The following is an 11,909-nucleotide window of genomic DNA, read 5'->3' on the forward strand; positions in this document are numbered from 1 at the left end:
AGCCCTTGCCCTTCTTGAAACCAGTGGTCTTGTTAAACCATTAACACTTGATGCTCCTTCTTGATTTCTACCTTTTGCGGTCTTAAGCACCGCGACCAGCTCTGGGATCAACTCCATCCCTTGCATGTCATAGTTCATCACGAATATCTAGTAGCTTAGTGATAGTGTCTAGAGAACTCTATCAATCACTATCTTATCTGGAAGTTTAACTCCCACTTGATTAGTGATTGTAGAACCCAGACATTCTGAGCACATGCTCACTAGCTGAGCTATTCTCCTCCATCTTGTTGGCAAAAGAACTTGTCAGAGGTCTCATACCTCTCAACACGGGCATGAGCCTGAAATCCCAATTTCAGCTCTCGGAACATCTCATATGTTCTATGGCGTTCAAAACATCATTGGAATCCCGATTCTAAGCCGTAAAGTATGATGCACTAAACTATCAAGTAGTCATCAGGATGTGTCTGTCAGGTGTTCACAACATCCACAGACGACGTTGTAGGGGTTTGCACATTGAGCGGTGCATCAAAGACGTAAGCCTTCTGTGTAGCAGTGAGGACACTCCTCGGACTACAGGCCTAGTCCGCATCATTGCTTATAATATCTTTCAACTTAATCTTTCTCTAGGAACATATTGAAACAGGGAGCTACAACGTGAGCTATTTATCTACAACATATTTGCAAAGACAAATTAGACTATGTTCATGATAATTGAGTTCATCTAATCAAATTATTTAATGAACTCCCACTCAGATAGACATCCCTCTAGTCATCTAAGTGAAACATGATCTGAATCGACTAGGCCGTGTCCGATCATCACGTGAGACGGACTAGTCATCAACGGTGAACATCTCATGTTGATCGTATCTTCTATACGACTCATGTTCGACCTTTCGGTCTTCTGTGTTCCGAGGCCATGTCTGTACATGCTAGGCTCGTCAAGTCAACCTAAGTGTATTGCGTGTGTAAATCTGGCTTACACCCGTTGTATTCGAACGTTAGAATCTATCACACCCGATCATCACGTGGTGCTTCGAAACGACGAACCTTCGCAGCGGTGCACAGTTAGGGGGAACACTTTCCTTGAAATTATTGCGAGGGATCATCTTATTTAAGCTACCGTCGTTCTAAGCAAATAAGATGTAAAACATGATAAACATCACATGCAATCAAATAGTGACATGATATGGCCAATATCATTTTGCTCCTTTTGATCTCCATCTTCGGGGCTCCATGATCATCGTTGTCACCGGCATGACATCATGATCTCCATCATCATGATCTCCATCATCGTGTCTTCTTGAAGTTGTCTCGTCATCTATTACTTCTACTACTATGGCTAACGCTTTAGCAATAAAGTAAAGTAATTACATGACATTTATGTTGACACACAGGTTATAAATAAATTAATACAACTCCTATGGCTCCTGCCGGTTGTCATACTCATCGACATGCAAGTCGTGATTCCTATTACAAGAACATGATCAATCTCATACATCACATATATCATTCATCACATCCTTTTGGCCATATCACATCACAAGGCATATGCTGCAAAAACAAGTTAGACGTCCTCTAATTGTTGTTGCAAGTTTTTACATGGCTGCTATAGGTTTCTAGCAAGAACGTTTCTTACCTACGCGAAAACCACAACGTGATATGCCAATTTCTATTTACCCTTCATAAGGACCCTTTTCATCGAATCCGATCCGACTAAAGTGGGAGAGACAGACACCCGCTAGCCACCTTATGCAACTAGTGCATGTCAGTCGGTGGAACCAGTCTCACGTAAGAGTATGTGTAAGGTCGGTCCGGGCCGCTTCATCCCACGATGCCGCCGAATCAAGATAAGACTAGTAACGGCAAGCAAATTGACAAAATCGACGCCCACAACAACTTGTGTTCTACTCGTGCATAGAAACTACGCATAGACCTAGCTCATGATGCCACTGTTGGGGAACGTAGCAGAAATTCAAAATTTTCTATGCATCGCCAAGATCAATCTATGGAGTAATCAAGCAACGAGGGGAAGGAGAGTGCATCTAGATACCCTTGTAGATCGCTAAGCGGAAGCATTCAAGTGAACGGGGTTGATGGAGTCGTACTCATCATGATCCAAATCATCGATGATCCTAGTGCCGAACGGACGGCACCTCCGCGTTCAACACACGTATAGCCCGGTGACGTCTCCCACGCCTTGATCCAGCAAGGGGAGAAGGAGAGGTTGGGGAAGACTCCGTCCAGCAGCAGCACGACGGCGTGGTGGTGGTGGAGGAGCGCGGGACTCCAGCAGGGCTTCGCCAAGCACTACGAGAGGCGAGGAGGGAGAGGGGTAGGGCTGTGCCAATAGGGAGATTGAATTGTGTGTTGGGCTGCCCCTTTGCCTCCACTATATATAGGGGGAGAGGGAGGGCTGCGCCCCCACCTAGGGTTCCCACCCCAAGGGGTGCGGCAGCCCTAGATCCCATCTAGGGTGGCGGCCACAAGGGGGAGAGGGGGAGGCGCACCTAGGGTGGGCCTTAGGGCCCATCTGCCCTAGGGTTTGCCCTCTTCCCCTCTTGGAGGCGCCCTGGGCCTTGGTGGGAGGCGCCCCAGCCCACCTAGGGGCTGGTCCCTTCCCACTATTGGCCCATGTATGCCTCCGGGGCCCGTGGCCCCTTCCGGTGGACCCCCGAACCCCTCTGGTGGTCCCGGTACACTACCGGTGATGCTGGGAACACTTTCGGTGGCCAAAACCATACTTCCTATATATCAATCTTTACCTCCGGACCATTCCGGAACTCCTCGTGACGTCCAGGATCTCATCCGCGACTCCAAACAACATTCGGTAACTGCGTACATACTTTCCCTATAACCCTAGCGTCATCGAACCTTAAGTGTGTAGACCCTACGGGCTCGGGAGTCATGCAGACATGGCCGAGACAACTCTCCGGTCAATAACCAACAGCGGGATCTAGATACCCATGTTGGCTCCCACATGCTCCACGATGATCTCATTGGATGAACCACGATGTCAAGGATTCAATCAATCCCGTATACAATTCCCTTTGTCTAGCGGTATGATACTTGCCCGAGATTCGATCGTCGGTATCCCGATACCTTGTTCAATCTCGTTACCGGCAAGTCTCTTTACTCGTTCCGTAACACATCATCCCGTGATCAACTCCTTGATCACATTGTGCACATTATGATGATGTCCTACCGAGTGGGCCCAGAGATACCTCTTTGTTTACACGGAGTGACAAATCCCAGTCTCGATTCGTGCCAACCCTACAGACACTTTCGGAGATACCTGTAGTGAACCTTTATATCCACCCAGTTGCATTGTGACGTTTGGTACACCCAAAGCATTCCTACGGTATCCGGGAGTTGCACAATCTCATGGTCTAAGGAAATGATACTTGACATTAGGAAAGCTTTAGCATACGAACTACACGATCTTTGTGCTAGGCTTAGGATTGGGTCTTGTCCATCACATCATTCTCCTAATGATGTGATCCCATTATCAACGACATCCAATGTCCATGGTCAGGAAACCGTAACCATCTTATTGATCAACGAGCTAGTCAACTAGAGGCTTACTAGGGACATGGTGTTGTCTATGTATCCACACATGTATCTCAGTTTCCTATCAATACAATTCTAGCATGGATAATAAACGGTTATCATGAACAATGAAATATAATAATAACCAATTTATTATTGCCTCTAGGGCATATTTCCAACATGCGGATGCTCATCTCCGTTTGGAGCGGTGTGGAGGCACAATGCTCCCCAAGAAGCCACTAGGGCCATCGTAATCTCCTCACACCCTCGCACAATGCAAGATGCCGTGATTCCACTAAGGGACCCTTGAGGGCGGTCACCGAACCCGTACAAATGGCAACCCTTGGGGGCGGTCACCGAACCCATACACTTTGGCAACCCTTGGGGGCGGTCACCGGTACCCGTCAAATTGCTCGGGGCGATCTCCACAACCTAATTGGAGACCCCGACGCTTGCCCGGAGCTTTACACCATAATGATTGAGCTTCGAACAACACCAACCGTCTAGGGCGCCAAGGCACCCAAGAGGAACAAGCTCTAGGGTGCCCAAACACCCAAGAGTAATAAGCTTCTCAAACTTCACTTCCACGTATCACCGTGGAGAACTCAAACTGATGCACCAAATGCAATGGCAAGGGCACACGGAGTGCCCAAGTCCTTCTCTCTCAAATCCCACCGAAGCAACTAATGCTAGGGAGGAAAATGAGAGGAAGAACAATAAGGAGAACACCAAGAACTCCATGATCTAGATCCAAGGGGTTCCCCTCACATAGAGGAGAAAGTGATTGGTGGAAATGTGGATCTAGATCTCCTCTCTCTTTTCCCTCAAAAACTAGCAAGAATCCATGGAGGGATTGAGAGTTAGCAAGCTCGAAGAAGGTCAACAATGGGGGAAGAACACGAGCTCCAAGAATAAGGTTGAATGGGGAAGAAGACCCCCTTTTATAGGAGCTCCCGAATCCAACTGTTATGTGCTCAATCCGCGCACGAGTGGTACTACCGCTCAGGGGAGCGGTACTACCGCCCGGGAGGTAGAACACGGAGAGCGGAGCGAAACAGAGTGCGTGGCGGAGCCGAATGAGCGGCACTACCGCTGGGACCGCGCACAACGCCTACCACGAGCACAGGGAGAAGGAACAAAGAGGAGGGCCATTGAGCGGCACTAGGGGTGGTGGTAGCCGCGGTACTACCGCACATGAGCGGTACTACCGCTCCTACTGCCGCTCCTACTGCCGCTGAACCCGACACGAGAAAACCACGTCTCGAGTCGAGTCGGTACCAGCGCGGAACCGGAGGCGTACTACCGCTTATGGCCATGGACGGTACTACCGCTGTGGGACAGCGGTACTACCGCTGTGGGACAGCGGTACTACCGCTTGTGGCGATAAGCGGTACTGCCGCTCCGGCCCAGCGGTACTACCGTTGGCGCCATCCTTATGCCACTTCCACGAAAGCAAGTAAACTCCACGGAAAACCAGAACTGCCATAACTTCTGCATATGAGCTCCGAATTGAGCAAACTCAAGCTTGTTGGATACAAGACGACGAGTAGCATCAAAACAGCGAGGGGAGGTATGCCTAACAAAAAGAGGAGTGAAACCTCCAACCGATAAGAACCGGCAAAACCTCCAACATCGAAAACATCATAGAAGAAGCAAGTGAACTCCGTTTTCGATGAACTCGAGCTTGTCAACAAGATGACCATAAGCTCCAAAACTCACAAAAAGAATAACCAAACAAGAACCAATAAAGATGATGCAAGGATGTAATGGTTTGAGCTCTCTACGAACGAAACGATCAAGCTACTCATCGAGAGACCCCCTTGATAGTATGGCAAACGATCCTATAACCCGGTCTCCCAACTACCACTATGAGACCGGTAAAATAGAAAACCTATCAAGGGCAAACCTTTGTCTTGCACATAGTCCACTTGAGCTAGATGATGTCGATCTTGACTCCCTCAAGTTGGACCACCTTTCTTGATTGCGTTGGTTTGGTGAAGACTAGTAGATTGCTCCCCCATACTCCACTATGGGTGAGCAACTCTTCCGCACATCTTCACAAGTCCATTGTCACCAAAATGGACGGCAAGCTTCAACCACTTGATCTCTTCGTGATGCATCACTTGAACTTGCACACGGCAACCTAACCCCACACAGAACTCTCACGAAGACCATGGGTTAGTACAAAAAGCGTAACAGACAATGCTTACCATACCATGGGATCACTTGATCCCTCTCGGTACATCTTCTATGCTTTGTGGGTTGATCTACTTGATTCACTCTTTGACTTAGTCTTGATCAACCTCTCACAAGACCAATCTTTGGATAATTCCTTGAATAGCACCTTGGTCGACACCAACTCTCCTTGAAACCAACACATGTACTCCAAGAAAAGCCTATGGACAAAACCTTCAAATATAACTCAAGACAACCATTAGTCCATAGAGATTGTCATCAATTACCAAAACCAAACATGGAGGCACCACATGTTCTTTCACACATGTATTACGGTTTCCGGTTAATACAATTATAGCATGAACAATAGACAATTATCATGAACAAGGAAATATAATAATAACCATTTTATTATTGCCTCTAGGGCATATTGCCAACACAATACGGTTGCATTTATGAATTTAGTCTAGTGGTTACACCATTTTTGGCCAACAAGTTTGCTGAAGTTTGCACGGCACCAAAATGTCAGGACGTAACTCAAGTTTGCAGGGCACCAAAATAACATGACAGAAAAAATGAAGAGGGTGAGGAGATCATCGTTTACACCACAAGCATCTTGTCCTTCAAGTTTCTTCTTAATTGTTTTTCTTCTTCCTTTTGATAGATCCGTGTTTTGGGGAGGATCTGAAGCTTCATCCATTGTGTTGGTGTTGTAGATCTTTGGGCGATTGGAGAAAAAGGTGGTAGGAAGGAAGAAATGGGAGGAAGAAGATCTATGGAGACCTCATAGGACAGGTGAATCCGAGCTTTGTTTGTGCGTCCATGGCGGCGGTTGTGTTGGTGATCGGGGAAGGAGGAGGAAGGAAGACAACCTAGTGATCTGTGCATGAGCTAGATCCAGTTTTCTCAGTGGAGTGGGTTTTCTTCCTAAGCAGGTTCAGGCCCGTTTTAGCTTTAGGCTCAGCAGAAGGCACAAGATAGAAGGTTTTTTTACAATGCTGGATCCACCTCTTTTCTTGTTGGGCTCGACTGACCCTATTTTTGGGCCAGATAGTTTTCTTTCATTTTGTTGTATTTTCTTATTTTGTATGAACCGATTGACCATAATACAAATCAGTCGATTGGCCTATAGCCGCTGCCAACCAACCATCGCCATTTATGTGCTCTGCTACCATGTCTCGGTGCGGAAGCACTAGAAAATCCGCGGACTACCGCGTGGGCTTTGCCGCGGATGGCCAGGTAGTAACCGAGAAAAAGGAGGCCGAGCAGAATCTTAGATCTGGACGCCGCCTGTGTGCAGTTATCGATCCCTTTACTTTGTTTTATGAAAAGATTGCATGATGCAGCATTTCATTGAAATTAGAGAAGAGTGTTACAGGGGTATAGCAAGTTACCCAGGATACAAAGTTAGTATCCAGCCACCCAATTACAGTCCGAACCCCATTACTAGCCTACCAACAATAGAAATATTAATCTGGTTCCCTAGGTCTGTGAATCATTAGGGCCACCTTATGCTTGCCTGCCAACGTCCAATCAATGAGATAATTCTTGATTCGATCCAGCACCTGTTCTTCCGTCGAGTTTTTGTGGTCAAAAATCCGCGAGTTCCGCTCCTTCCATAATGACCACCACGTGAGCTGCACTAGCGAGCTCCATGCTGCCCTGTGCATCTCCGGCACCTGCTGCCTTGATCTCGACCACCACTCCCGAATGTTCTCTGAGGCTGGTGACGGGGCAAGGGTCACTGGCAAGTTGTATTTTTGCATTCTCCCACCCCCACAAGCTCACCGTGAAAGGGCAGCAAGCCAGAAGGTGCTCGGGCATCTCCTGTTGAGCGTTGCAAAGGCAACAAGTCGGGTTGTGAGGCCAGTTTCGGCTCGCCAGGTTGTCCCCTGTCAAGATCTTCCCAAGCACCGCAATCCAAGAGAACACTTTGCATTTCAGTGGTGCCTCCGACTGCCAGATCAGTTGCTTGTAGCTCGTCCGCACCAATCCCTCAAACTGGACTATATAGGCAGAATGAGTGGAGAATACGCCGTTTGCCGTCCATCGCCGAGAAACCGTCTCCCATTGCTGGCCTAGCGTGACGTCCTGTAATAGTATCCACAAGGCAGTGAACTCTCTGACCGCCTGCGGCATAAGATTTCCCCTGAGATGACGTGTCCACCGACCGCCGATAAGTGCATGACCCACCGTTAGCCGCTTCCGTGTGCAGGCGCCAAACAGAGCCGGGAAGCGTTGGCAGAAGCTCATCCCTTGCATCCAAGGTTCGGTTGGCAGTGGTAGTCCCAACCATGCTTTGCTCGGGTCCGTCCACGAAAGCCCCTTCACTAATTAATATTGATCTGTACAAGTGATATCAGAGGGGGAAAAAGATCATATACTAGAAACTGTCACAAAGTCCCAAAGCACACGAGTTTGATTGGCGTATGCGGGAGTAAAGAGTGGTTAGCACGTCCATGATCTCCTGGTCATCCACAAAGCCCCCAGGCCAAGTAAAGAGTGGTTAATACGTCCATGGCTTGTTAACTTCCATAGGGAGGAGCTAGCGGTCATTTTCCAGCATGAGCTACACTAGTCCTATCATGCATGTTTTCATGGGAAATGGCTGGCCAAGAATAATTGAGCAGTGGTGCTTAATTAGTGGCCCGAAAGCTATGCTTGTACTGATCGTCAGCGACTGATCGACGCATCAAAATAATGCGAATATGGTTAGCAGTGGCCTCATGCGTTTCGAGTGAAACTAACACCTTGATGGGAGCGAGGCATCGCTGTCACATGCAAGAACGGCACGATCGGCGATCGTCATCTCCGCTGCGTGGTAGTGCCCGGTTACAATTATTCGCGGCTGTTTGAATCCAATAGAAAATGACTCCGGCCCAATTATGGCCGTCTATAGATCGCCCTTCTCATAGGGCAGCCATCGCTTTTACGTGCCCTCAGCCCGGCCATTATTTTGCTACAGCTCAGAGGTAATTCTCCTCACTTTTTGTTGGTCAGAAAAAAAGGCATTGCTCGGTCCCGATTCTTGTTTCTTGTTATTGGCCGGAGAAATCTTCAGAGAAACCATCATCTATTTCTTTGCCGTAGTTTGAGACTGCTCATGTCATCATGCGTGCGTGTGTGTGTTCCTATATTGTTTAGCTTCTGTTTACCGACGACTCTCACAACAACAGTAGCTTCCTTGGACCGTGTCATCCAGCGGCATCAAATCAGTCACAATATGGTATATACCCCCGTTCCATACTCAAGGGCGTGAGAGCAGGGCTCTGTCGATCGATCGGCCGGTTGCACCAACATTTCGTTGAGTGCTAACTAACCGATTAGGTGCCTCATTGGGCAGCCCGAATCCACGCAGACATCCCCATCCGGCAATTGAACGGGCAACGTACGTACGAGCGAGCCAGCCCGGTACCACCCTACCTACCGCCGCCCCCACCGGACCGGACCGCCGGCCGGCCGGAGCGGTCGTCGACCGGTCCCGGCCGGACGGCGACACGACCGCGGCGGCATCGGATCCTCCCGTCAGCATGCACCCCGCGAATCAGCGGCCCGATTCGACTTGATTATAGTGCCGCTGATCGTACGTACGCGTTCGTTATTGTTAATCAAGGAAGGACGCAATCAGCCAGCCAGCCAGGATCACTAGCGCCGCTTGCATGCGTCGTACCACGTCGCTCGCTGCGCGCGGCGTGTATGCGACCATATGCGGCGCAGTGCATGATCGCCTGGCCATGTGTTGGGCATGTGAGGCGGTCCGTCGACGCGCGGCCACTCACGCCTCGGCTACGTGTACGTACGTACTTACCATCCTTGATTTCGTACTGATTTATGGGATGATTTTTGATTAACTAATTCGGGGAAGGTACTTTGAACTAACTAAAATCACGACGAGTAATTTGAAACGGAGGGAGTAATAATAACTAAACATGAAGCTTCTTACCAGGAAAGAACAAGCAAATTAATAGTCAAAAACTTGCCTTGCTGGTGGAATACTCGTGTGGGAGCCGGTAACTGGCGTGCTTGCGTTGTGTACCTAACTCCTAACCTGGTAGTCATTGGCCTTGCGTTTTTAATTTTTAACTAACCTAACCTCCGCTGCTAGGAGACAAGGGAATGATGTGCGCTCAGGGTTGGAACTTTCTTTGATCCTTCCATCTATCTTGTTTTTTCTCCGAGCTAGCTTTCGTGTCTTTCCGCCTCTGGACTGGGCGCCCTTTATTGTAACCTAGGATAACGTGGGTATTGCACCAAACCCGGCAAAGATATGACTACAGCTCAGTACTTCACCTACGGACTACTTAAATAAGCCGCAGGTAATTACCACTACCATCTTGGCCTTGTTAGTAGTACTAGTATAAAAGAAAGATTTACCCCTCCGTATTTCCAGAGATCCTCCCATAACGGCGACGTAAGAGCAGCAAGAGTAATTAAAGTCAGAGCTCTGTGGAAATTAGGGAGCTTGTTCGTTAAAAGTGCACCTCTGCTGTTAGAGTGAGGCAGTACAACACGCTACTAACACAAGAGTACATTCCTCACTGCCAAACTCGTTTGTGAAATCAGTAAGGAAACAGTCCACAGTTCGCTCCGGTCTGATTTTCTTGCTTGGAGTATATGATACTGTTTCACCGGCCATAAAACGACTTGCAACCGGCCGGCGACTCACCGGGCAACAGCATATGAATATCACCATCAAAATAACAAAATAATTGCAAATGCGTCCAACTCATTAACTTCTAACAGCTACCAGTAAACGGCGGCCCACCGTGTAGCTAGATGCAGGGGTGTCCATCAACTGAGCAATCATCTAAAGCAATTGCAAACTTGTGGAGTAAACCTGCGTCTTCTTTTCCGGGGAAGTCCATCGTGTCTGGCAAAGCTTCTTTGGTTGATAGCAATAAAAAAAAGGCACACATGTTTCATGGTCGAGTGAAGAAGACTCACAAACAGCTGACGATAACTTTTTTCCAATAGCAGTGCTACTGCTACCACTAAATCTTTTGCTATACTAGTACACTAGCAAAGCAATTCATGAGCCCAGAACGGTAAAAAGAATATATTCCTACTCGGCCCACAGGAGAGGCTCGCTGAGCCCGACGCAGCAGCCGCCGTCGTACTCCTCGGCGGCCAGCGCCGCCGGCCAGACCGGCGACCAGAAGAGCCCGTCCCTCAGGTCCAGAAGGAGGTCGGGCAGGTCGAACAGCGCATTGTCGACCTCGCCGCTGTCCGCGGGCGCCGCTTCGGCGCAGGCTGCGGCCTCCGGTGTCTCCGAGACGGCGCCGGAGGAGGACGACGGCGTCTCCGGCTCGTGCTCGTGCTCGGGCTCGGCCTCGCACTGCACGGCGGCGGTGGCGGCGGCCTTCGCGGCGGCAGCCTGGATGTCCGCGGGCGACGTGGAGTCCGGGCGGGGCAGCTCGTGCGCGAGCTCCGGGAAGTTGAGGTGCGCGGAGCGGCCCTTGATGGCGAGCGCGGCCACGTCGTGGGCGCGCGCCGCCATCTCGGCGGTCGGGAAGGTGCCGAGCCAGATGCGCGACTTCTTGCGCGGCTCGCGGATCTCGGACACCCACTTGCCCCAGCTCCGGCGCCGCACCCCGCGGTACGACGGGTGCTTGAAGCCGCTCTTGGGCACGGCCGCCTTGACGCTCGCGGCGGCGAAGTCTTCGTCGGTGCTGCAGCAGCTGCTCTCGTCTCCACGGACACCATTGGTGTTCGCGGCGGCGTCCTGCTCTCGGTCGGAGGCGGCTCTCTTGCGCTTCTTGGGGTGCTTGGGCTTGGGGCTCTTGGGGAGCTCTAGCGCGCTGGTGGCGAGGGAGGAGGAGGAGGAGGAGGTGGACAATGTCGACGAGGAGACGGAGGAGGAAGAGGTGGTGGGTGCATGGCTCGCGTCTGCCTCCATGGCTCGGTAGCAGGGATCTGAGGGCCTGTAGCTAGGTGGACTACAAGAAGCGTGGGGACTTGGGGGAGTAGAGAGCGCCTTGGGCCGTATATATAGGGGTGGCTTCTTCTTCCGCCTCTGGCTGGGGCCATTGAGTAAAGCGTTTCGTTTGTTTTCCTTTCTTTTTCAACGTGTTAGTACTATTCACGATTTTTTATTAATAATTAAATAAACAAAGTGAAGTGAGGATTGAGGAAAGAAGAATTGGTAGGAACAAATGTTTCACCTTTAAATAATCTTTATTTACACAAAA

General features: G+C 49.7%; 1 protein-coding gene across 1 annotated transcript; it reads right to left on the reverse strand.

Annotated features, from left to right (window-relative positions):
* Window positions 1–10,248: 10,248 nt before the first annotated feature.
* LOC119356153 (ethylene-responsive transcription factor ERF024-like) lies at window positions 10,249–11,669 on the reverse strand. The gene has a single exon (XM_037623070.1). The coding sequence runs from the start codon at window positions 11,615–11,617 to the stop codon at window positions 10,784–10,786; it is 834 nt and encodes a 277-aa protein (XP_037478967.1). The 5' UTR covers window positions 11,618–11,669; the 3' UTR covers window positions 10,249–10,783.
* Window positions 11,670–11,909: the final 240 nt, after the last annotated feature.

The sequence above is a fragment of the Triticum dicoccoides genome, chromosome 2A (genome assembly GCF_002162155.2).
Source record: "Triticum dicoccoides isolate Atlit2015 ecotype Zavitan chromosome 2A, WEW_v2.0, whole genome shotgun sequence".
NCBI lineage: Eukaryota > Viridiplantae > Streptophyta > Magnoliopsida > Poales > Poaceae > Triticum > Triticum dicoccoides.